Source organism: Watersipora subatra, chromosome 8 (assembly GCF_963576615.1).
Source record: "Watersipora subatra chromosome 8, tzWatSuba1.1, whole genome shotgun sequence".
Lineage (NCBI taxonomy): Eukaryota > Metazoa > Bryozoa > Gymnolaemata > Cheilostomatida > Watersiporidae > Watersipora > Watersipora subatra.
In genome coordinates, this window is record NC_088715.1 from 35944604 (window position 1) to 35971974 (window position 27371).

Below are 27371 nucleotides of genomic sequence, written 5' to 3' on the forward strand. Positions count from 1 at the left end.
TAAATGTTTCTTTTTTGCTTAGCCTAAAATTTGTTGAGTCATAAGAACTCACAACGAAAGATGGATAAATTCTGAACTTGTAACCTGCGCCAAAATGTCCTGCACCAAATTATCCCATTCTGACAAAGTAGTAAATCCAATTTGCAATATTTCTCCTGCTTGTATTCAGTGAAGAATGAATACTTTCAACGTGTCAGAGATCGGATCATCTTTGGCCTAAGATTTTTATGTGAAGGTAGATTCATCTCATCTCTGTGTTCCTGTATTATAAATCACTACGGACTGTCTAACGTCAATTCCTAGGACATACTGCCTCAACTCCTTTCTCCTGACCAGGTGGCAGTCAGGCAGCCTACCAAGGGTTACAGGGAATTAGTTCAACCAGACTATTTGTAGATGTTGCTGTGGTGGAAGAAGACAAAAGTGTGGCTAATGTGTATATAGTAAGCTAGTATTCACTTAGCGTTTTATTATGTTCTTTATATTTTATTACCTTCAAAAGCCTAAAATAATAAATATTAACCATGATAAACTTCATTGTAAACAAACAGATGTATTATGCAGGAAAGATTCACTCAACAATAGGCCTCCATATGATCATATCAGACTTTAGCAAACAACAGGAAAGTGACTTGAAAAGACATGTATCTACAGGCATGCGGACAAGAAACAAGTACAAGCATTGCACTATGATAACAACATAAAAATAGATTCAAAAACACAATTGGACAAGGTGTTCATTTTATGTGTCTCTTTTGGGTTCTAGTCTCTCGATACCCTCATAATAGAAGTGCTAGATGGGTAGTAGTCCTTCCAAAACATGCCACTCTGTGATTCGCTGTTCAGTCCAACCTGTCCGCAGCCAGCATACCACCATCCAGCTGTTGAAAGAAGCACAGGCTAAGAATAATTTATTACTAACAGCAGAGAGAGATGCATAGTGTTTGAAGATCTCGGACAATGGGTAGTCACCGTCTTCTTTTGCAATGCTAGACTACCCATAGAGGTTCTAGTTAAAGTTTGCTGCTAATTACTGTTGATGTAAATCACTAAATATACAGCCCTGTCAGAAATTATCAGACCACACTATAATTTATAACTTTGTTCATCTTGGCTCCCTTGTTAGAGCTATGGCAATCTATTTAATCACCACACAGTGTACACCATTAGATGCAGAATTCTCTTTCTAGCAAAATAAAGCAAAAGCCTGTCCGTTTTATAGTAATCCAGCCCCTTCACACACATCCCCCTCCCCGACGTCCCTTTTCTGGGCTGCCAACTATTACAAAAGTTGTTCAAACTATATTTATTCAAGTCATGCATTAGCATAACACAATTAATTAGCTGCGAATACAAACAAATAACTAGGCTATCTTGTGATTTCTGTCAAGGTCAGTTGCTGAGGCATTTTCGCTGAAAATAAATTATTTCCAATCGTTTCTTTTTGGAAACTTACTACATATCAATTGTTAAAAAAGAATGCATCTTACGGTATATGGTTTGTGGTGTTTTCTAACCAAAATTGAGGTAGTAAATAATCGCTACCAACACTGAAGTATCTAATTCTAAGCTGATGGTGAAAGTAAAGCCTGGTTTCCTTATGACAGCGCAAGGTGCACAACAAGGCGCACGACGTCGTACGTAGGCCAGCTGTGATGTAGAAACCTCATCGTACGATGATCGCAAGGATCCAACCGAATGGATCCTTGCGACGGGTGCGTGCGATGATGTATCCCACAATACACCACTTGACCTTTTCAACCTATCCCGCGATGCAAACGGAGGGCTGTTTTAGTTTATATCGCAAAGAAATCGGTCTCCCGTTCGTAAGAGTAAGCGGAAATTACCCACCCTGTCCGATGCAAGCATGACACCTACGCGCGCTATGGAAACACTGCATCGCAGCCGATGCAATGCATTGTGGACTGTCACTGCGCGGCGCACGATCATTGTGCTGCTATGTGGAAACCAGGCTTTAGAGAAGACAGAAATGGTATATTATAATTATATAGGAATATGTTAAACTATTTAAAGGAGGTTCTGGCTCATCTTAGGTTGTTGCTAGCTGGTACGATACCTTGATGATCGGCAGCACAACTCCTGTTTCCAACTCCAATATCATTATCATTGTCGGCTGTACTGAACTGCATTCCATCGTGGTGCAAGGAAAAGTAGTCGATAAGCTCTCCTGTGTACCCAGATCCATCAAGCTGTAAGTAGTGAACCCAGATTAAAGCGTTAATGTTGGGTCACTCAAGCTGGAACATTTTCACTCTAAAGAATTCTCTAGAACATGCCTTAAAAAGGAAACTAATTTGATTTACAAAGTGCGCAGTAGATGGTGCAGACAGGATTTAGTTCCTTGACATAGAAAATGAGTGAGATCAACGAAGTGTGGTCCATCGAAGTACTATAGTACCTAGTAACTAGTCTGGTGTGCTGTGAGAGATCGTCAGAAGTACTATAGTACCTAGTAACTAGTCTGGTGTGCTGTGAGAGATCGTCAGAAGTACTATAGTACCTAGTAACTAGTCTGGTGTGCTGTGAGAGATCGTCAGAAGTACTATAGTACCTAGTAACTAGTCTGGTGTGCTGTGAGAGATCGTCAGAAGTACTATAGTACCTAGTAACTAGTCTGGTGTGCTGTGAGAGATCGTCAGATGTACTATTCAACTGCACAATTATTGCACTACACAGCAAGATATTAGAGTGGTTCATATGGTACTGCGACTGCCTGCTAAGGCAACTTGTACGAGTTCAAAACTCATGCAATGCAAACCTTTTTTTCCAACATCCTCCAACGATTTTGAGTGAACACAATTTTTATTATAGTCAAGATTTGAATGTGATTTAAAAGAACTCTGTTTACACTCTGCCTATCAAATTCCATGGCTCAGAGTTTCAACCAGGTTCTAGTGACCAGAGGGTCAACAATTGTTCTCTTACACGGAATACTGAAAGCTTCTATACTATTTAGAGCAATTCTCTGACAGAATGGTGACACTCCGCAACACCCCTTCGCCATTAAAACTGTGAGTTTATCAACAGTTGCCCTTCAACTGTGCATGACCGACGTTTGTTTAATAAAACTCATTGACACATACCATCCCCTAATGAAAACTGAGCCAAAATCACTTCCAGCCTTAGCTCTAAGGCTAACCATGATGATTGAAAAGGCTATAGAGCTTGATGACTTACTGTAAGTTGGTAGTTGGCCGACTCATTAGCTACCTCAAAGCGAGTCCAAGTGCCACTCGCTGGACTCTTGTCCTCCGATGTTAAGTAGATGTTTAACATCTGATTGGTCTGTGTCAGGATATGTATCTTCTCATTGCCTAATATATTAGAGCAAATATAAGCATCCAGTTGTTTAGTCTGCCTATTGGTCTTAATTTAGTAAATATTTATGGTGTCCGATGCTGACATGCTTGTGACAGATGCTGACATGCTTGTGACAGGTGCTGACACGCTTATGACAGGTGCTGACACGCTTGTGACAGGTGCTGACACGCTTATGACAGGTGCTGACACACATGTGACAGGTGCTGACACGCTTGTGACAGGTGCTGACATGCTTGTGACAGGTGCTGACATAAGGCACTGAAGTTGAAACATATTTTTGAAAATATTTATTCCCAAAAGATTTCATAATATTATGAGTTTAGGTCAAATTTGCATTGCCTTAGAACTTGCAATAGAGAAATAACAAGACTCACCCAGCCAGTGCTCGTCACTGATGTCTCCGAAACCTTCTTTATACTGATCCCAGAGTCTGGTAAAATTAACAGGTCCATTAATGTTTCTCTGAATTGCAGTCCACCCGTGGCCACCCATAAAGTCACACCAGACGCTGAATGGAGGGAGGGGATTGTCTGGTGGGTTTATTTCATATCTTCCAGAAACCCTGTGACCTTTCTCATAGTAATGCTGACAGTCTGTGAATGTAGGAATATAGCGGTAGGTAATTGAAATGATGACAAGTTGCATGAGTATATGTATCCAAACTTGCTATATTGTATGATATGATCATAGGCACTCCTACGATGTAAATAATCGGTTTCGATAACGTTTACTTTATAGGAATTTTATGTTACAGAAGCAGTAAAATAGGTGTAAATTGCCTAATCTGTTCCAAGATCATATCTTTATAGCTTTAAAAAGGAAAAACAGAATTATTCAATTTAATGACAGCAATGACATTTAATGAGTAACTAGTATTATTAGTTTGTATTGACAAGTTTTCTCTTTTTCCTTATCACATTTACTTGGTTTAAGGTCCTTGATTTCAAGTCTCGTCTATCACACATCTCCTGGGACGCTGTTACATCTTGTGTTATTTATGTGGTATATGTGAATATATGTGGTTCATGTGGTTTCACACAGCCATCCTAAAGCAATGCTTTTCTCACATGGAACAGGCCTCTCACCTCTAACCTCTTCATATAGCAATAGTGATTTATATTCCACTGTTGGAATACAGAAAGCAATCATACTATGCTGCAACAGCACTATGATGGGTTACATGGGGAGAAGCTATATATTTTATAGAAACTTTTTAGCCATGCATTTGTTAGCCGTATAAATGGCACTAGTGGGCCAGTTGTGATGTAGTAAGCAGTTTAAACTTCTGGAAAATTTAAAAGATGAACAGTCACACTTAATGCTAATCAAACAAATGAGCCAATCAGATGTAAGGGATATATGATCTCGGTCAACAAACTTCACTGTTTTAATGTCTATGAGCGATCCCTTGCGTATGATGAATAAACTTGAACCTTGTGCAGCGAGTATTTTGCTGCACAAGATGGGTCTCACGGCGATATGGCAACTGCACTTAACCATACAATCTGTTATACTTTGTTTCTGATAATCTGACGATCTAATCTTTACCTCTAAACTGCAGATCGTCGTCAGACATCAGGGGAAAGCATGAGTCTTGACACGTCTTGAGTTCCTCCACCAGATCCTTGTACAGTCTTTTACATCGCCAGGTACCTTTGTTTAGATACTCTTTCGCGTTATTCCAACGCCTTTCATACTTGTTAAAATCGGTGTTAGCTGTGATAAGTGCGATTTGAACAGCGATGACAAGTAGGACTCGCATCTTACTACAAAGATTGAAAAAAGGTAATTGTTTTAATGTACGTAAGAGTTTTGTTGTCAGCATTGCCGGAGGCTACAACCAATGGGAGTTAAGCACAGGTGATGTCATACATTATTTAACGGTTCACTGGTAGTTAGCATGCATTGTGCCAGCCTGTCTCTATAATCTTTATCATGTTTCCATGACTCGGATCATGTGGATTTAGGGTTAACACACACTGAGTTACTATGCGATAAGACTATGTCTTCATGGACATTACAATGATTAGCTCAGGTGTTTTGCTAAAAGAGGTAATAATTTCTACGTCAGAGGTCATAGCAGCGCATTCGGAACTGCTCAAATTAAAATAAAATGCATCTTGCATTCAATTGGAAATGGCTCTTGCGCATCATTGCACAAGTACCGGTAAAAACGTGCGGATTTCTCCCGTTTCAACCTTGATAATGATGCAAGCTTGTGGACTAGCGACAACATGGAAATCTACTGAATATAGTGTATAATATAATATAGTATATAATATAATATAGTATGTAATATAATATAGTACATAATGAGAGCCGTTTCCATCCATGTGTCTGTCTGAACCACAGTTGAAGGTAAAAAAAGTTACATCATACAGGATTTGAACTCTCAACCTCCAGCTCACTAAACCAACACTCACACACCTGCACTACTCCATCAACTGCACTCACTAATCACCTTCAGACACTTTATAACAATACGGCAGCTATTTATTCTCTATGCTTTATCAGCACTCCTGACAATCTCAAGGTACTAGTAGACATAATTTTACTACTCCTCTAGCAAGTTGAAGAGTTTAAACGGTTTTCATGCAATTAATTTACATAAAATAATATAAACATTATCAATCTTTTTTATTTTAGCTGTGATGATAAATATCAGAACATAATTTAAACAATTTCGCTCTGCGACCCGCATATTGACATTTAAATCTGTGTTTGTCGTGAACTATAAACACACGGTACGAACCATTAACTCGTTGCCTTGTCTACTTCCTCCTTTAATAATCGATCAATTTTGGTGAGTCATCTGCGATAGGATTTACATAATGTTAGCGCAGTTAAACCCATACAATGCTACCGAACATATTGATTTCACAGTTAAGCTTTCTCTACCGCGTCATGTTTAACGAGTCATCGCTTTTGAATGCTCATATTGCATCATTGCTTCAAGTGGGCAAAGCACGCAGGGAATTTTTGTTCGCTTTAGAAGTTTCGTTTTATACCATGTTTGCGATGTCTTTATTTTAGACTCATTCAATAATGTGATGTAATAGTCTTGTTGGTACAATATAGAATAGCGATTTGGAAATTACAGGTAAGTCCAGTTTGAGTGACTCATCAATCCATATGAGGAAGTTTCTTCACATTTCCATTAGAAAAGTTTGCCCCATGGAAAGGTCCAGGAAAAAACTACAGGAATTATTGCGTTCTTTCAAGGGAATAGTTTTATTGGTACAATATAAAGGAACGGTTTGGAAATTACAGAAAAGTTCAGTTGCAGTGAGTCATCAATCAATATAAGGAAGCTTTTCAAGTTTGTCAAAAGTTTGTCCTGTGGGAGGGTCTAGGAAAACGTTACAAGTATTATTGCATTATTTCAAGGTATTCACCATCTTTCTAGATATTTATGGTTCTGTTCATTTTTTATTTATTATGTTACAAAGATAGAGAAATGCAGTACTAATTGTTTGGAATAGATAGAAAAATACAGCTCACAGTGTGACAATCTAGAAACATTTTGAATATACATTCTAGACTGTTCTAGAAGGTAAACCAACAGGACAGAAGTTACTGAACCTCAAATTCATTTTCTGTGATAAATAATTTTCACAAATTCTGATAACGAATAACTTCTTCCATTTTCAAATACCTAAATACTCTGTCACCGTGTAACTTAATTGTTTACATTTTTTCATAGTGTAGGAAAGCACAATCTGACCATAGGTTGTTTTATGACATCGGATCATTCTGCAAGAGCTCATTTTCTATTCTGTAAATAATTTCAAAGTCACATAATTAATGTTACTTTTACTACGAACAAGTTGAAAACACAATCCCAGTGACATCACCAAACAGGAAGCAGTAGAAGCAACTGTTACAGACTAGTATGTCAGCTGTAGATGATGAGGTAAACAAACTGAAAAGATTTTCTGTATAAATTCCCACATTTATGTGTGTTAAGATATAAATATTATGCATTTAAACCATATGCAATAGTATTTATGTATTATTACAATAATTAAAAACTGAACCAACATTTTAATGTTTAGAGTTTAAATGTTTTGTGGTAGCCTACAGTTAAGAGCTAGCTCCCCACTGTTTAAAAACAGCGTTAGTATGGCAGCATTTCTTAATGTGCCTCACACAATGGCAGCTTGTGTTATGTTATCATAGATGTCAAAGCCTTTTTATTTTGTGTTGCCTTAGCAGTTGTTTCAAATGTGCCCAATTTCACGCTACCACAAAACTCCTTAAGTATAGGTAGTGAGGTGACTAAAATGTTGCCACTATGGAGCTCAAGCTCGAGACATCCAGCTATCAGACGGACGGACGCTCCACCCAACTGAGCTAATCAATCGCTCCGCTAGAACTTCGAAGAATAAAGATTGAATTTTCACAGAAAAACAAACAAATAGAACAACAACGGCTCTTACTAATAGACTGCTAAAAGCTTGTAATGTGAAGCTGTATGCAGGGTTGAGATGTAATCGCAAACAAACCATTTCTTTTCTTTACACTTACATCAATCCTTTAAATATTCTATAAAAGCACTAAGCATAGAGGCCCAACACATCTAGTCAAAAGGTGAAGTCTAAATACAATTCATCTAGTACAGCGCTGGACAAAATTCTGAGACACTTGGATTTCAACGAAACGAAATGGTGGTATCTTTCTCATGCTTCCTAAAGTCACTTATATTTGTCAATAAGTGTCAGATGTAGTATCAACAGAAATATTACAATGTTATCTACCAACCTATTGATACTGCATTATGATGAGATTAATATATTGGCAGCTATTGTTCAAGCTTAGTTAATTCAACTATGCAGCAAAATCAGGCTATAATTCCACTCAAATATTAAAGCACTAAACATAGAGGCGTGCATAATACATCTAGTCAAAGGGTATAGTCTAAATATAACTCATCTAGTATATGAAACATCTATGGATTGTCAGAAAGAACTCTTAATAAGAACTAATGCTAAAAAACTATTGCTCAAATGAATTAATTATTGTGACTTACAGATTGGTTTTTATTCTGTGGCTTCTCAAGTCTCTGCGTTCCTCCGTCTCTTTGCTGCTGCAAAAGAATGCCTTCTGTTATATAGGTAGATGGTCAGCAATTTTTTGTTATGGAAAATCAATCCTATTGGTTTAGCCACTTGAATGCCAACCGGATTGGCTGATGCATATGTCGACATATGCTAATAAGCTTTTAACAATACTCCGGCGTATTGCAATATCTGAAGGGGGTCTTTAAAAGCTGACTCACACTGTATCGCATTATGTCAGCATTAATCCCACAATGCATCAGCGATAGTCGGTGATAACATTATTCTCAATCCCCAACCCATCCGCCAGTACACCGGTGAGTAACCGTGACATAGTGTTCTCACAACAGAATGCGGTCGCTGAAAAGACGAAAATGAGTCCAGCTGCAACTATAGTGAAGAAAGATAAGTATAAATTAAGCAATCTACGACAACCAATCATCATTTCTGAAATGGTGTGCAAATCAGCGTGTCGTTGTCACGCTACGCGTGTCGTTGTTGGCCACGAACAATATAATAAAAGTTTGGCAGCTGCAATGTTTCCCGAAATACTGGCGCGCCAGCGAAGTATTCAGTTTACAGCGCGCGTAGTCAACGAATAATTGTTGAGAGGACAACCACGAGATATCCCTACAGAGACAACCACCAAGATATAATGTGAACCAGTTGTTACATCCGCTGGCAGAATTCCTTCTTTTACTTGCTGCGACATTTTTATTGATTCACAGTAGGCTGGTATGTAGATGACAAACTTATCGAGCTGAACTGGCATCATATTGGCTCAAGTCACAGACAAATGACTATCAGAGTTACTGAATACTGATACATGAAGCACTGCATCGCATGTTAATTTGATGTTGAAAGAAAATATAGCTTTTGTTAACTTTTTGATAGCTTTTCATAGTTAACAAAGCTATCAAAACTGAGAAAGCCTAAAAAAGTTAGAGATATCCATGACAATAGTTTTGAAGTAGGAGTTGTGTTCCCAATGCTTTTGTCTCAGTAAAGAAAGTGTGGCCATGTGTTAATGGAAGACTTAAACCTTAATAAACGCTTTCGTAGCATGACCTGTATATATGAGTTTTTGACATTTGATGAAAACTTCCAGCAAATATTTGACTTTATGTATGAACTAATTCCAGCATATGAGGTTTGAAATTAGTCCAAATAATACAATTGTGTAAATAAAATAACAAAAACTGGTAAAAATGCAAGCGGCCAAATGATAGCAAATAGATAAATTATGTAAATTGAAACTAGATCTAGTGTAAGTGAGAGTAAGTTACATCCAATATTTCTACGACTTATTCATCCTCTGAACCTACGTAGTGCTAAACCTACCCTTTTGTTCACGTGCCATTCTAGTAAACAACACTTCCTTCTGTTGATTATTAATGCTCTGGCAGTCGAGTGAAGAAGGCAGCCATGAAGAATTATCAGCTGTAATAGCTATACCCACAATTATTCTGCAATTCTGGTATAACTTTAATCAGAACTCGTGCAGTTCTGATTAAAGTTAAAGTGCTAAAGTGCTGGTCTACCAAGTCGAATGTTACATCTATAAAATTTCGACCTTTCGTTCTGCAAACTCTATAAAAAGACAAGTTTAATCTAAGTGGCTTACTTTATGAATGTTTGTCTGGGTGGTAGAAGGCTTGTTACGTGCATATATCTTGTGAAACCTAAACAATTGTTTGTTTGTTTTATTTTGCATTATATCATGACATAACAAGATAATAGAAAATTAAGGTGCAATGAGGGCCCATATGCGCAGTAGCATGGTTATTCGAAGCGCAGAACCTGAGTTAACAGATGAGATTGGTTGTCAATGAAGAAAAACAAAGTTGTCTAAGCAATAGAAATCAGAACAAATCTATTCCAGAGAGTCCAGAAAGTACTGCTTTAAATCAGTCCTAAAACCATCATAACTACCAAATGACTGGCATGCTATGGTTGAGGTAAGAACTTTTCTCTATATACAATATAGTATATATATACTATATTATATATTATTATATATATATAATATACTATATATAATATAGTATTGTCAATCTTTGTATCATGAAGTTGAAAGTTGAAACCATAACATGGCTTATTTAATAGAAATCACTTGTTAGCTAATAAATCTGTAATAATAATTTATCAATATGAAATGGCTAAAAAGGATAAATAAGAGATAATCCTTATCTTCCAGAGAATATTTTCTTTTCATAATCAGATGCAGATGATTTAAGCAGAGTATTTTTTCACAGAAATTAAGGATGTTTTTGCTTGCTTGTTGCTGAGATCTCGGGCCAGACCAGCTTTAAACTTCCCCATTCCTTCTGTTCTAATATCTTCAGATTGCCAAGCCGTCGCCATGGCAACATGATGTATGTTTAGTTTTGAGCGTATTACGAATTTAACATCATTAATAAATATCAGATTAACACTAAAAGTATGTGCAAAGTTGGCGTAGAGATACAGTCAGTAATTCTACTAAGTTTTGTTTAATTGAAATATCGATGGATTATTTTCTTATTGAATCTTTAATATGACAATTCTAGCATAAAGTTTTAGACTTTCCATGATTACTAATGAATATATACATCTGACTTGTTGATTATAGAACTTTTACAACAAAGCCAAAAATCAGTTGGATCCACCACTAGATTGTTTCAATCATCTTCCCTACTAGTAAAGCTGATCTAACCATCGAAAACAGTCTTAGCAAGCGATCCTGAGAATGGGGTCAGGAAAGAATTCGCACCAAATGCAGTTCTGCGTAGGCATAGCAAGTTTCCTCAGCTTTGCTTCTTTAGCTTGCAGCGTATACCTATTTTCAGAGTTGTCTGCTGTACGTAATGAGCTAGATGCCCTCAGGTTGATGACTTCAAAAACAAAGTCTGACTCTACAATTACTGCCAAGCCGAATGCTGGTGAGGAAAAAGCAAACGTGTTTTGGAAAACTGAAGAAAACGATAAGAGAGTAAGTGGTACCACTTAATATCGTTGAACGTGTTAAAAACCGCCGCCGTTGTTTCTCAAGGTATGCTATAAACACATACCTATTAATAGCTGTCCTTTGTAACAAGGGCGGTAAACCCCAAGTTCATTGGATACCTTGGAACACATTAGGCTGTGGGCCGCGCAGGCAAAAGAGCTCTAGAAATGAAGTTTCGTTGGCACCCCTTTCAGTGCCAATTTCTGCAGTGATTTAGACTAATTTTGGTATGGAAAATTCAAAACTGAAAAGTTGCCACAGCGGCCATTCCCACTTCTATAAAACATTTGATAAAAATGATTTTTTAGGATTTATCTCCTCCGTAAATAAGATTCCTTCCATAGAAGCGTCAAATTTCCAACTTTTTCTCATAATCATTTTGCAGTAGTTTAGGAAGTCAGTGGTGATGTCAAACTTCATCTTCTATCTATTTTCTAACATTCCATATGTTATGATTGTTACACGTACATGTGTACTGTATACTTATGGTTTAACAGCTTGATTTTACAAAAAAATTCAAAACATTATAATTATGTTTTATAACCTGACACTGATGAATCATAGAAATTAATAAGAACGCCGCAGGCAGTGTGAACAAGGTGATTATTATTAGCATTATTATTAGTAGTATTATTAGTAGCTGATATCAACAGTCCTACTAAACCAGTTGGGATATTTCAACATATCGCATATCCTAACTATTTGTTCAATTTGTTGAGTTTTTAGTCATTGTTTTCACCATCAGCATCCTCTGCTACTGCTGCTTCAGTTTTGTTTTAGTGCACGCATTTGCAAAGCTCTGTGTAAGGCAGCTTTACCATGATACTGGCACATCAGTTCCCTCGGCACCTGGATTTTTGACACTTAGTTAGAACTGCTTGTAGAATATTAGGTGGGCGATGATTCTGGTATGACACTTTACTGCATACCCATCGTTTTTCTAACCCAGTATTCACCCATGTAAAGAAGGAAATTGTGCATCGGCAAATTGTGTTGTTGCCTCTTTCCATATACATGTAGGTAGCGGCTACATGATTGGCACACTGGACATTTTCTTTCAGCGATTGAAGGCAGTCATGGAGGGAGGGAAAATAGCTAACAATATTCCTGTCAGGTCTGAGGGACTGACTCGCCCCAGACCTGGATACAAAAAGCCTGTCCCTTAGTCAGTTGAAGTCTGCCATTTTCCTGGGTGCTATTTTTTGGCCATAGAGTCTGCATGTGTAAGTCTCACGTGTAAGTCTCATGTGTAAGTCTAGTGTGTAAGTCTCATGTGTAAGTCTCACAGAGAGAATAAAGTTGAACCAGAACTTGAATGATTCTCAGAGTCCTTTCATTGCCTGCTGAAGGTCGACCTCTGTTTTGATGAGTTTCCTATGAATCTTTTCCCTTTGCCCACAAAGAATGAAACTGCATCACAGCTAGGGAAACTGTGCAAACCTAGGAGATTTTCACATTGGTAGATTATCTCTGAGCTTAGTAGCCACTGACATCTAATAGCCAATTCTCATCTTTCTGTCCAATAAGAAAATCGGAATCGGCAATTAATATTCTTACCACTTGCAAGTGCCATGATAGCAACATCTAGTTCAAAAGATTCGATCACCGATAGTGAATAGTCATCAGCAGCATGAGATGCATGCAGCATGAGACGCGTGTCGGCCTCTTTGTAATCGCAAGCCAAAGTAGGGGCCCTCTATTAGTGGTGGGTTGAGCATAAGGGTTAATATTAAGCCGGTAGCATGATCTTGTTGTTGTAGTATAGAGTATCATAGTATCATGCTTGACTGAAGTCTTCCAGTGTGAAACAATGAGTGCAAACGTAACTTTCTTGTTGCTGCAAGACTTTACAGAAGTTTTTCAGTTTGATATCTTCACAGCTTTATTACTAAAATGAAGATTGCTTTCTAGTTTCTAGTTTCTTATCACCTTTTCACCTTTAGCTTCACTCACTCCCCTTGATTCTATTCTTGCAATAATTTTCAATCACAAAATCCATAAAAGCAGCTTTGTACTTCTTGGTAGGATTGCACGATAGCTCTATAGTCGACTGCGATAGTCGGTAGTTGTCTTCTCGATATGAATATGTTGCCAATTTTTAGCCTATCAGAACATCTGAAACTTATATATCGTTACCGAATAATAAAAAATAATATAACTTGATAGTTTTGCAGATACATGTAATTTTTGTTGTTTTTCTGCAGATTTTATTCTGCAGCTTTTATTTTTCCCTTCCCACAACCCTCGATCCTTTTAGGCACAATAATACGATAGTTTTACCAGCAGCCACGCGATAACTATCGGTAAACTCAGTCTGCTCATTGATAATTCGATAGCTATTGCTATCGGTGGGACAACTCCAACGATAGTCGACCGCACCTTTCCAAACTACAAATGCCATCCCTACTTCTTAGCCTGAGCAATAAGCACATCAAGAATGGTATCAGCAAGTTGATTGAATTTTGAAGGAATGGCACTGGCAGGCGGGGCTTGGATAAGCGTCATGGCATCCACAACGATGAAACACAGCTTCAATAGCTTGAAGTCACTGCAATTTCGGCAGTTTAATCATGTCTGCCATAGATACGCACTGTTCCTCTGAGAAGGTTTTTAACTCAGTAGCCCTCTGGAAACATTGGCTATAATATCCAAAAACTAGAGTTAGAAGCACAGCTCTGTGCTTGTCTCTTGAAATGTTCTAAAGGTACCATAGATAAGTGGTGAACAATCTTAATTGATTCTGTCAAGGCAATATTGATCAACATTTTCACCACTTACGCAGCTGTGTATCAAGCATGGCAGATATAATCGTCACAACACTTGTTATAAGAAGCCATCTCTAAAGCAATCGCATCTTGATCATGTTCTTTAAAGGTTGACTTGCAACAAAATTCACATTACAGTTATTTGGTATCAAAAGATTCGCCATGTCTTACTTTGATGTGTTGTAGGTGCCAAATATGTGGGAATGTGATTAAAAGCTCTTAAAAGCTCAAAAACGAACGGTTAATCACCGCCATCACGAAAACGCTGTAGATTGAAATCCCTTTCCAAAACGACTCAAATAGGACGTAGTTGAATGAGATGGCGCCTGGTTACACTTTCATGCAACCTCAATCGTCGAAATTTTTTCACAAATATACTTCACGCATTCAATAAAACCGTGTTTATTGTTTTTACGCGTCTATTTCATCATCATTGTAATGCTGTCGCTTTGAGCACTGATATCTCAAAACCTACCGTAAAAATTCGTTTAATTTTTTAACCTTAGCTCGAAGGAGTGCATACCATCCTCTGATAAACATGACGAGCCTGTTCGTCACCTGTAATAGTCGAAAAATGCTGCAGAAGTTGTTTGCGCCATTTGGCAGGAAGTATGGGTCACATGATCAGATTACGACTAGATGATTAGACCAGGCTGAAACGAAACTGTAAAGTAGCGAGCATTTATATTTGATAAGGGCTTTCCGGTAGAACCCGAAGTGTTTGTCATAAACTAGTGCTACAAGATGTTTTATATTGAGCCTTTTATTGGCCTTTAATTTCACATGATAACATCACATGTCAAAACAATAACCACAATGTTTGAATACGTCATCGAAATAAAGAGATTTCAAACTACGGCATTTTCATGATGGCTGCGATTAACTGTTCGTTTTTGAGCTTTTACGAGCTTTTAATCACATTTCCACATATTTTGCACCTACAACAAAGCAGAGTAAGACATGGTGAATCTCTTGATACCAAATAATTGTAATGTGAATTATTTTGCAAGTCAACCTTTGAGTTAGTTCACAGGATAGATGGATATACCAGCAGACACATTCTTGGCCCCATGGAAGACAGCCTTGCAAATAGTTGATTTGCGTGACTAGTACCACACCTTCTTCTCACAAATCATGCATACATGTTCAAATGTAGGTCCTGATGCGTACAAGCAGACATCAGAATTGGATCTTGTGATTTTCTTTGGTTGCTCATCTTCATCTTGACAAGGTGTATTATGAGTAGCAGGTTTCCGACTCTCTTTACGTAGCTAAATGAATGCCAGGACAACATTGACTGGGGAAATCACTATCACTTAGTCAGCTTATACCAATAAACAAGAGTGAATACAGACATGATTTGTTCATTTGATAAACAAGGGCAAAACTAATAGTTAATGGCTTGCTGGATTGAAATTTATTTATTTTTCAAACTGAATTCCAGGATCTTGATCAGTTGCCACAATTACTAGTTTGTACAGATTACAATGTCAGCATTCCTTCCATCTTAATAAAGATTATTAATTATGTGATTAAACTACATAATAATTACTTTATAGAATAATTACAAGTCACAGTCTCCCCTTAAATGTTTGATAAAGCATCTCAAGTCTAAAAATACTCACTTCACTGTGTGTTTCTAGCAAGCTCAATCTTGCTGTTGTTAGTCAGTCTCTGATAGCATGCTAAGTGAATCTGGAAAGGTTGAAGGCATACACCAATGGAAACGGACCTTTCAGTCCCTTTAAAAAGTGTTTTCCCAGCTTTCTAGACAGCGAATAAGTGTTTGACTTGTGTGCTTAGTCAATGTTTATCAAACTAATTTCTTGAGAACCATGTATGTGGGCTACACAAGCCATGTCAGAGCTCAAACCATGAATTCGTGACAAGAAAATAAATTATTGCAGACGATTCCTTTGATTTTTATAACATATGGACAAACTGTGACTCACTCCGTAAAGAGCCAATTACATTTTAGGGTGAAAGGAGACAACTCCTTAAAATCTACCAAACCTAAAATGGGAAAATTCTCCCACTAGTGGGAATGGTAGGCATGGCAACTCATTGGAATTAATTCTAAACCAGCAAACCTATCTATCAACTGCAAAAAAATGCCACTGCAAAGAGCCACTGCAGTGCCAATAAAAATGCAAAATGAAATGCCTTGGCCCACGGCCTAAATCATTGTTACAATCAGTGATAAGATTGTTATCTGGAGTAGCATACTGTAATAAAATACATTAGTACAAGTGACTATGCCCAACATAAAATGCGATGGTGTGGGAGTGCTGGCTAATTGCTGAGCCAACTCTGCGTTGGACACGTAAACTCACTGCGGCTGTTACACTTTCATGGCTGGTTCAGTTAATCTTTAGAACTAATGAACACAAAGATTTATAACATCACTAATATAATAGATATTAGTGAATTGGTTTTATTGAAGAGCTAATAGGTACATAGTTTTCTGTTTTTTAAAGATAACTTATCTTCGTGTAAGCGCGTACAAAACACATTGTAATTTGCAGTTGCCGCAGTTAAGATCATATTTGTGGTTCGATTCTATATTGCACGGGTGTTTGGTTAAGTAAAACTTTTATCACCCACCAAATTAGTCAATAATTTCAAAGTGTTAATCTTAACTGTTGGTTGGTTAAGATGTTTAACGATTGAGTTTAGGACGATTGTGGTTGATTGTTGAACAAAATAAACCAGTAAAGATTAATGCCAAAAAGTTTCAGCTTGCTATAATCACTTCGTTCAGAAGCCTAATTTTTGAAAGATTTTGTTATGAAGATTTCAGACTGTACACTTTAAACACTGTTTGTTAATGTTTCTAAAATGTACTCCTGTAGAATGAAGACATCATATCAGAACATGGAAGCAGGAAAAAACGGCAGTGTAAGTAGCACACTACATGTATGCATTCATCCGCATGTGTTCTTGTAGTCTGTGTGGCTTATGGAAAAATCGAGAGGACTGTGATGTCATTACTGTTCTTTATAAAATGATATCAAAGCGATTAGGCAGTTGCAGTAAATAGTAGACAAATTGTTGAGTATATGTTCAATAGGTATAGATAACTTGTGTAGTCATATATTGTCATTATTATATATTATCTATTATATAGTCATATAATAGTCATACATAATCATGAGATGAAGTTGAGTGTTGTGGAACCTTCTAGATCAGTCATATAGCCATATATAATCATGAGATGAAGTTGAGTGTTGTGGAACCTTCTAGATCAGTCATATAGTCATATAGTCATATATAATCATGAGATGAAGTTGAGTGTTGTGGAACCTTCTAGATCAGTCATATAGTCATATATAATCATGAGATGAAGTTGAGTGTTGTGGAACCTTCTAGATCAGTCATATAGTCATATATAATCATGAGATGAAGTTGAGTGTTGTGGAACCTTCTAGATTATATATAAAACATGTATGTTTGTCTATTGGTCAGCTTCAGAGTGTGGCGGGACTTTCTACATCAGCAGGAACAGCACTCAAACATACACCTTTGCTTCTCCCAACTACCCAAATAGTTACGGAAATCGTCTCTGGTGCAACTGGAGCTTTGTCCTTGAGTTCCCAAAACCGGAGGCCTATAAAGGGAGTCATTCACTTAAAGATGTCGGTCTCCGGCTATCTTTCATCAATGAAATGAGCATAGAAAGTCATGAGAACTGTATCTATGACCACCTGAATGTTAGTACCAATACACCTTGACTTCACCTTTTTATAGTTTACTGCAGCAAGCTAAAGCATTCTGTGCTTAAAATTACATCAGAACTTCCAAATATCAATTTCTTTCCTTCTAGAATGTTCTTTTCTCGTTAAAACCATGGTACATTGGGTTCAAATATTTCCGTAGGAATTTACTGTAACTAGTTGCATGGCAGGCGTGGCATGGATAAATTATGCTCAGAGAACTTATATTTAATCTACATATATACAACATTCATCATTCTAACTTTTAAATGTTGTTTGTTTATTTCTTTGTGTACTATAAGTCTAATTAAGTGTATGCTATATGCTATATATGCTATATGTACATTTATTTATAACATTTTGGGGAAGTCTGCGCACGTATTTTTTTCGGAAGATTGGTCTTTTAGTAAATTACAGTAGTTACCACGGGAAGCGTGGATATTTTAACCAATCACCATTAAAGATGCCAATTGCGGTAGGCCGGGGTATGCAGCATGTGCACAGATATTCAATTGTATAGCAATGGTGTAGTAGTTAACTCACCTGTTTGCAAAACTGATGGTTTTGGGCCCAATCCAGTGCAAAGCAGGTTTTGTTTGTGAGTATTTTATCTGGATACTTAAATGACAGACACTCGCATTTATATACAGGTATATAAATTCATTTAATTTTTAATAGCAAAACTTTGATAACTCAAAGATAAATTAATTATAAGAACGATAAAGCAAATTACCTAATAAAAAGAATACTCAGTAACATAGGTTTTTATTGTAACTTGAGCCTAGAGGCAGTGGAAGGAAGTCTAGTCCTAGCACTGCAACAGATAGAGGATGAGTAGGTAAGCAGTGATAGAAACAGGTATTGTAACTTACTCTAATTTAGACTACAGGACATTTAAACTAACTTTTCATATTTTATATGTATAATTGTAATATTTTTTCTGTTTTTTATAATTTCTTCTGCAGCCAGATTTACATATGAAACAGGTTTTCACTAAACTCGAAATGCCATAAATTAAAATTACTTCTAATGTAGAATCAAATGTTTGATCAAATTTTAAATCAAATGAACATTTGTATGTGAATGGAATCATAATACTCTGCGTTGAGAAAATTTACTGCCCATTCGTAGAACACTTTGTAAACTGGAGTGCAACATAAGGCTTGCAGGTATTTATGCTGAAAAGTTTCAATGAATATGTATTACTTTATGTGGCAATAATTTCATTTCAAATAAAAACGTTTTTTAGATTATGCCACACAACAATTATAATAATACAACAAAAGGCCAACAATGATCCACTAAAATCGAATAAATGGTTTGATATATAGCAGGGATTCCCAACCAGGGAGGAATTTCCCTAGGGGAAGGAATTCCCCCTAGGGAGGAGGATTTCCCTCCTAGGGGGAATTCTTTTTCCCTAGAGGGAATTCCTCCCCCCTAGGGGCGGAATTTCCTCTAGGGAAAATTTTGAATATACAAGAGGGGAACAGAGACGTGTCTGATTTGTTAAGTTTTTAATTTATGTCCTGCAGTGCCGTGAGAGTTTGGGTTTCATCATTTAAAATTTTGGTTTTATCACTAGTTGCTAATAATGAGCTACTAGACAGAACTCAGATATATGTGAACACATCTATCCAGATTTTGATTGGATAGTAGGTTAACCTAATCAAAAACCAATTCAACGAGATGCCGACCGTCATGTATTGTTGTGTGTTGTATGCGTGCAGGATAAAAATTAATAATATGTTGTTATATGTTTGGTATGTACAATAAAATGGGATTATAATTTGTATCGGTTGTTTTTAGTCATGTGAGTTCCAAGTATTTGGGGAATCAATTTTATAAAAAGGCATAAGGGAGAACTGAATGAAATAGTTTGGGAACCCCTGACATACAGTATAGTGTTCAAAATACTTGCTCTGCTAAAAGAATGAATATTAAGTGAAAGACTATTAAATCAGCTAGCAATGATATTTTCAGAATAAAATGTTAAATGTTGTATGCAGTTTGTTCATATCACGTAAGTTGAAAGGAGTTGAGGATCTGTAACTGTCATGTAGAAAATGAGGACACAAATCATGAAAAATCTCGAAATCTTTAATTGACGTAAAAATTTTTTTAGCTTAGGTAAGTAAAAAGATGCTAAGATTTGGCAAGACCATTCGCTGGAATAAGATATGCTGGAATATGATGTAGATTTGATGAACTAAAGTTATGCGTTCTAAGTGAGTCGTAGATGTATATATGGCAAAGTGATTTTATGTATTTTAAGTATACACATTATACGAGTTACAGATGTCTTTGCTGAAATAATTCTATGCTGTAAGGTTTTCCACACTGTATGAGTTGTAGGCGTCTAGGCATATATCTCAATCATCAAAAAAATCACCAACCATATGATATTGTAAATTTTTAATTGTTATTTTTTATATTTATATTCTGTTAATTTTGATAGATATATGGGGGAGGCAAAGGAGGCCCCCTGCTAGCCAAGCTTTGTGGAAACAGATCAGCTATCAGTGACATAGAGTTTGACGGACCAATTGTAGCTGAATTCAAGACAGACACAAGTGTCACTCGAACAGGCTTTAGAGCTCAAGTCTCTGGTTTGTCTGGTCATATATATGGTTATATATATGTCTTGGTTATATAGTGTCTTGGTCATATATGTCTTGGTGATATATATGGTTATATAGTGTCTTGGTTATATATATGGTTATATAGTGTCTTGGTTATATATAAATCTCAGTATTTGTCATATGTTATTCGTGTGTTCTGATATAGCGATAAGGGTTTATATACGAAAAATCCCCTTCGCACTGGATTTGAACTATGTTTTCCTTGCCATACTACAGAATAATTGTGCTCATACTTGTGCAGTTGTGCTAGCATAACTGATGCGTCATAACGTCAAACTGGCCTAACAGCTCTTATTATAGTAAAGACTTAGACTAGCTTAAGTTACTCAAATTCATTGGGTGATTATTTTATTACTCTTACAAGCTAGTATTCAGCTCTTATTCAGCTAGTCTCATTATGTTACTTAAAACTATAATATTGAGGGGGCGGCACCAGATTTAATTCACTTAATCACTCAATCAGTGTTGTCGGTATCAGTACATCACAATCTTTTCCCTGTTCTATGGCAGATGTCTCATCTCTTATTCTATTCTATTAAGTCTAACTCATCTATAAGAGATAAGACTAGGGTAAGTTCGAAGGTAAGTTACCTTCAAAAATAAAATAATAAAATAGAGGTAAGTTAATTTAATTCACAGAGCAGTTGTGATGTAGTGGTTAGCATGCTGGATTTCCATGCAATAGGTCAGGGGTCTTAAATTGCTCCTGTGCTAAGGGAGACAACTGGCAGAAAACCTAAAGCAGGCAATAGGAAGCCTAATAATTTTCATCATGACATGAGGGGCCGAACTGTGGCAAAATCTTCTTGCTTAATTAAGCTGCCTTCAAGGAACAGAATGAGGGGTTAAGAACATTCAAGGAACAAATGTGGTTAGAGTTATCTCTGAAGAATGCATAGATTATGAGGAATTTTGTCCATTTTATGGAGATCAAGATCATTAGTTGTGGATGCGGCGGGAACAAGCTAACTAAAGATGTTATAACTTCTTATGCAATTAGAATGTGCCTTTTCTTTAGTGATTAGAAAAGGAAGAACCAGTGGAGGAGATGATGTACTTTGGAACTCTGTACTTTCACTGCTGCAGCAGGCTGAAGGTAAGATTTCAGCTAATAATTCTGCTAGTCTTGTATGGAGCACAAATAACTGTTACTAAAGCTTGTATTACGTGTTACAGGAAAGGACGCTACTTACACCTCCTGGGGAACATCTCAATGCGCGACAGGACTGCCCATCTATGATGGTAAGCTACTCAGGGTCTGCGGTATTCTAGAAAGTACTATGTAGTCTTTCAAGTGTTTTATTTTAGAAGTGTTTACGTGTAATTGTCTACAACAAAAGCAGTTAGTTGCTGTCATTTCTAGAGATAATCATAACATAAGAGCTGAATGATAGCTGGCACTCCATTTATTCATAAGCCTTCGTAATTGACAAATGAGGAATAGTTTATGTATATTTGTACCTCATTGTACAGATTACAATTTCTATTATAATCTTTTAAACAGTGTTTGAAATCAGTTTTATTTGAGATTTGTTTAAGATGACTCTCAGATGGATCGGTAATAATTTAGGTGACTTTTGAATCAATAGTAAATGGTTAGAAATAATAATGTGCAGCAGGAATGTCACAGCCTTTTCTTTTTGTCTTTCAATGTACTTTACACAATCAAACTCTACAATCATAGCTCTACAAATCTACAAACTTCTCTACATGCTGATAATGAGACAACTGAATCGTTGACTAGCCTCACCATAATTGTATAGTAATAGTTCCTTTTTAATTCTGCATCAAGCGTTTTAGCCTGTGTACTTTGAGCTAGTTTCGTACTGTTACTACTCAGGTTGGGCTGTTGGGGTTGATGGTGGATTCTCACACCGTGTGGATTGCTTCCCGTTTCCTTCAGACCTTACATTCAATAGCACATCCTATCCTCTCACTGAAATGGCAGCTGTCAACATGGCTAGGTTCGATCTTAAAGATGTGACGACTGCCTTCAGCACCCCGGTTGATGGCAAGGCGATGCGCTGTGCCTTCTGCCATGCATTACGAAGCAAAGCTGTAAGTTTAGACTTGTTCTGCACATGATAGATTTTTGTCAACAGTAGCAGGTGCTGGCAAGTGTAAACAACAAATAGACGTTCTTGTATATGTAGATTTGTTGTATTTAGTTACAGAGGCTGCACCTATGAAAAAAGAATTTGAAAGTTAGTCAATCACTGCCTAAAGTTCTGATTCTTTACAAGTAACTCATACAGCAAGAAGAACAATAATTGCATCAATAGATAATAAAAGCAAATAAATTACAGCAATATATAAAACAACTCACATACGGTAACGTATTATAGTACTTGCAATTAATGATATCAGTGGTATAGTAAAATATACAGATATTTCTTTAAAGTTAGGTTACACTGCCATCTTGTTCCTTGTGCTCCTTTCGTCTCAATCCCAACTTCTTACAACGCATGAAAGCTTCAACCAATAATTTAAAGCTTTCTTAGATAAAACTAGTACTCTGGCATTGTGAGAGATCGTCATGTGTAATAATTATGTGCACACTTATTCTCTAAAGCAGCAAGGTGGTTGAGTGGTGCAGTTAGTAGTCCGCTTCTCTGGGAGTTCAAATATCTGGGTTCGAATCCTGTATGGGACAGTCTTTTTTTCTAATGCTTTTAGCATGGCTTCTGGCAGATGGACATAGTAATCCTATTTACTGTAATAGGAACCAACTCTTAATATATTAAAAGTAAGATCAGACAACTTCTAATACCATATAAATATATAGTGTTAACCTTTGCAGCTCTAAACATTGTCTACAACATGTTTGACTTTGAATTGTTAATTTGGTGGAAGGTCAGCATGTACCAAAGAAGGTGTACCGAGCAGCTTTGTGGACAGTTGTTCAAGTCCCACTTCAACAAATCAGGAAGGCTATTAGGTCGTAAATTGCATCCTGGGTTAATTAAACAACCCTGACAGAAATCATGAGGCCGGTAACAGGAAAGTACCCTCATAAGAAAACTAATGAAACGTCTAATCCATACAGTTGGTGAGGATCATGAGGAGAGTACCACCTAGTGCGATATACTCTTAGCTACCTGCATATGAGATTACTTTGTTCCTGGGTCTGACATGCCTTGTGTTTCAAACCATTAAAACCCATAGCCTAAGAACTTTATAAACAATGTGATCTTTGTAAGCTATGATAACTGTGAATAATTTAAGTTAAAAAGGTATCTATTGGATGCAGTTCTGGGTCAGTGATCGTGGGAATACTATGTCGATCAAATATCACATAAAGAGATTCCCTCCAACTATGTAGAAGTAAGACTGGGCAAATTCTGATTGCATGTTTCATCATGCAAGACTCAACCACTGGTCAAAGTTGTCAACTCTCTGATGCGCTTGATTTAAAGGAACTGCTCTAACCAAAACTATGGCTATGGTGACTCAATGACCCACTAAATACTTGAAATAATTTAAACTTTTTTATTGTAGTTCACCGTGTATGGTTGGACAAGTTGCAACACAGATCATGGCTGGGACACTGCCTATTCAGGAGTTATGATCAACTCGTATAAAGAACCCTTTTCCACGTCTAGCCCTGTTTGCGTGAACAAAGATCCAGAAGTTTCTGATGGGTATGGGTCAGTGGAATTAGGAGTAAATCTTGTTCCTGTCAAGTCTGGAAAAGGACTTTGGATAGAAGATAGGGTAGTACCTTGCGCAGTTTGTGTGAGAAAATTATATTCTTCTGATGGTGTCTAAACTATTCATTTTTTAAATGCTCCAGAGATCTTTCCAGAAAAGACAGAACTTGTACTGATATTCTCTTAAAATGTTTCGAGCCTAACGTGCATGATTATTGAAGCAAAGAAATTGTACTCCTAAAGAAGGTGAAACCAGTCTGACTAACCTGGTAGTATGTTTCTGGTATATGATCTGATATACTGATCTGGTACTGATCTGGTATATGTTTATACCATTTACATCAACTCACCGTGACCAAGCTGGTACTATATTATTACCATTTACAGCAGGCCTTCTATATGACCACTCACTTTCGCAAACCTTATGTTTGTATTGTGAAATATTCTAACATTTTACTTTCTATAATAAATAAAATATATGAACATGTACTTGCTAAGTAGCTCTTTCATATGTTTGTTCAGAAAGCGGACGACTTGCATGCAGGTTAAAGTAAATGTCCCAAACTGTTTCTATAATTACAGATATTTAAACTTAACTCGGCAGCTATGTACGATTGTTCATGTATAAGGTCTGGGTCAGGTTGTATGTTCCCCAAATCTCTACTGGTGGTAAACTAGTACAGGTATCTACAGTTTAAAGTACTTGCGTTATCCTTGCTTCCGCCAATATACTGAGAGCTTATGTTTGCTGTAAGCGCAAAAACAACGTAACGAATGCTTCAGACTGGTGGAAGTAATAAAACATAGCCTATAAAACAGTTACATTATAAAAAGAACAGGAATGTGTTAACATAGCTGAGTAATTGGAAAATGGGACTAAACCATGAACTAAGTGTGGAACTGGTACCCCCCCCTACCGTGTTACAAGAGATACTATCGGATCTAAATTCCTTTTTTTGATAAATGCAGTTCGAGTCCTACAATTATGATTAAAGATATCAACCAAGTGTACAGATTAGCATTACATTGTATGATTGTAGCAGGATTAGACACTGAAACTGTAGGTGCCACTACCTCTATGAATGAAAACTGAGGTAGGGAGAAAGTATTTGCTGCCTCTATGAATAAAAACTGAATCAGTGGGAAGGTATTTGCTGCTTCTATGAATATTACAGAATCAGTGGGAAGGTATTTGTTGCCTCTATGAAAATAACTGAATCAGTGGGAAGGTATTTGTTGCCTCTATGAATATAACCTCATCAGTGAGAAAGCATCTGCTGCCTCTATGAATAAAAACTGAGGTAGTGAAAACGTATTTGCTGCCTCTATGAATGAAAACTGAGGTAAGGAGAAGGTCTTTGCTGCCTCTATGAACGAAAACTGAGGTAGGGAGAAGGTATTTGCTGCCTCTATGAATAAAAACTGAGGTAGTGAGAAAGTATTTGCTGCCTCTATGAATGAAAACTGAAGTAGTGAAAAGGTATTTGCTGCCTCTATGAATAAAAACTGAGGTAGTGAGAAAGTATTTGCTGCCTCTATGAATGAAAACTGAAGTAGCAAAAAGGTATTTGCTGCCTCTATGAATAAAAACTGAGGTAAGGAGAAGGTATTTGCTGCCTCTATGAATGAAAACTGAGATAGTGAAAAGGTATTTGCTGCCTCTATGAATGAAAACTGAGGTAGGAGAAGGTATTTGCTGCCTCTATGAATGAAAACTGAGATAGTGAAAAGGTATTTGCTGCCTCTATGAATGAAAACTGAGGTAGGGAGAAGGTATTTGCTGCCTCTATGAATATAACTGAATCAGTGAGAAGGTATCTGCTGCCTCCATAAATATACCTGAATTGGCGAGAAGGTATCTGCTGCCTCTATAAATATAACTGAATCAACGAGAAAGTATTTGCTGCCTCTATGAATATAACTGAATCAGTGAGAAGGTATCTGCTGCCTCCATGAATATACCTGAATCAGCGAGAAGGTATCTGCTGCCTCTATAAATATAACTGAATCAACGGGAAAGTATTTGCTGCCTCTATGAACATAACTGAATCAGTGAGAAGGTATCTGCTGCCTCCATGAATATACCTGAATCAGCGAGAAGGTATTTGCTGCCTCTATGAATATAGCTGAATCAGCGAGAAGGTATCTGCTGCCTCTATAAATATAATTGAATCAGTGGGATAGTATTTGCTGCCTCTATGAATATAACTGAATCAATGGGAAGGTATTTGCTGCCTCTATGAATATAACTGATTCAATGGGAAGGTATTTGCTGCCTCTATGAATATAACTGATTCAATGGGAAAGTATTTGCTGCCTCTGAATATAACTGATTCAATGAGAAGATATTTGCTGCCTCTATGAATATAACTGCCTCTATGAATATAACTGAATCAATGGAAAGGTATCTGCTGTCTCTATGAATATAACTGAATCAATGGGAAGGTATCCGCTGTCTCTATGAATATAAGTGAATCAATGAGAAAGTATTTGCTGCCTCTATGAATATAACTGATTCAATGGGAAGGTATCTGCTGCCTCTATGAATATAGCTGATTCAATAGGAAAGTATTTGCTGCCTCTATGAATATAACTGATTCAATGGGAAGGTATCTGCTGTCTCTATGAATATAACTGATTCAATGGGAAAGTATTTGCTGCCTCTATGAATATAACTGATTCAATGGGAAAGCATTTGCTGCCTCTATGAATATAACTGATTCAATGGGAAAGCATTTGCTGCCTCTATGAATATAACTGATTCAATGGAAAAGCATTTGCTGCCTCTATGAATAAAAGCTGAAGTTGAGACAAGCTCTTCTACTTCCCACTCACACAGTATTATACATGTACTTCTTGGAAAATGTTCTCATCAACGAAGCTGTGGAGGTGCCAAACTGACACCAACCATGTTTATGTGACCATTCCTTACATACTTTGGTTGTTTCAGCCGAAAGATGCACACATCTGAAGCTACAGTTCAGCTGCGGTGCGGCCAGCCATTTACATATTCAATGACAGGCTGCATCAGAAGATATTCTATGAAGATATTTAAACAGCGATTTACTAATGAATAGCTCTGCATCAAATGGAAGAAAAAGCTAACAAGCGACCTGAACTTGAACTATGACCTAGTTTCAAACAGATAGGGCAGACACTAGCTAGCACTTGCCATATTATATTTTACAGGTTATTACAAGTGCGTGCGTACAAATT

At 36.9% G+C, this 27371-nt stretch overlaps 2 protein-coding genes across 2 annotated transcripts; one reads left to right on the top strand and one right to left on the bottom strand.

The window, feature by feature from the left end:
• Nucleotides 1-565: 565 nt before the first annotated feature.
• Nucleotides 566-8409, bottom strand: LOC137401528 (angiopoietin-related protein 1-like). The gene is made up of 6 exons (XM_068087929.1): nt 8372-8409; nt 4891-5108; nt 3717-3935; nt 3199-3335; nt 2078-2210; nt 566-881 (listed from the first exon to the last, which is right to left on the bottom strand). The coding sequence occupies exons 2-6, from the start codon at nt 5102-5104 to the stop codon at nt 763-765; spliced, it is 822 nt and encodes a 273-aa protein (XP_067944030.1). The 5' UTR covers nt 5105-5108; nt 8372-8409; the 3' UTR covers nt 566-762.
• A 1934-nt stretch (nt 8410-10343) lies between these two features.
• LOC137402501 (uncharacterized) lies at nt 10344-27232 on the top strand. The gene is made up of 9 exons (XM_068089000.1): nt 10344-11370; nt 17003-17048; nt 17616-17860; nt 20322-20472; nt 21524-21601; nt 21682-21747; nt 22346-22563; nt 24004-24146; nt 27106-27232. Exons 1-9 carry the CDS (start codon nt 11128-11130, stop codon nt 27230-27232), a joined length of 1317 nt encoding a protein of 438 aa, XP_067945101.1. The 5' UTR covers nt 10344-11127.
• The last annotated feature ends 139 nt before the right edge of the window (nt 27233-27371 follow it).

Bases quoted from the DNA above. Each gene is read 5' to 3' on its own strand.
- LOC137401528 (XM_068087929.1), bottom strand. From the start codon at position 5,104: ATGCGAGTCCTACTTGTCATCGCTGTTCAAATCGCACTTATCACAGCT. The intron at 3,936-4,890 runs GTAAAGATTAGA...CTACATTCACAG, and splicing joins CGACGATCTGCAGTTTAGAG to ACTGTCAGCATTACTATGAG. The intron at 882-2,077 runs GTATCGTACCAG...TTCTTTCAACAG, and splicing joins TTGTGCTGCCGATCATCAAG to CTGGATGGTGGTATGCTGGC.
- LOC137402501 (XM_068089000.1), top strand. From the start codon at position 11,128: ATGGGGTCAGGAAAGAATTCGCACCAAATGCAGTTCTGCGTAGGCATA. The intron at 11,371-17,002 runs GTAAGTGGTACC...GTACTCCTGTAG, and splicing joins CTGAAGAAAACGATAAGAGA to AATGAAGACATCATATCAGA. The intron at 17,861-20,321 runs GTTAGTACCAAT...TAATTTTGATAG, and splicing joins GTATCTATGACCACCTGAAT to ATATATGGGGGAGGCAAAGG.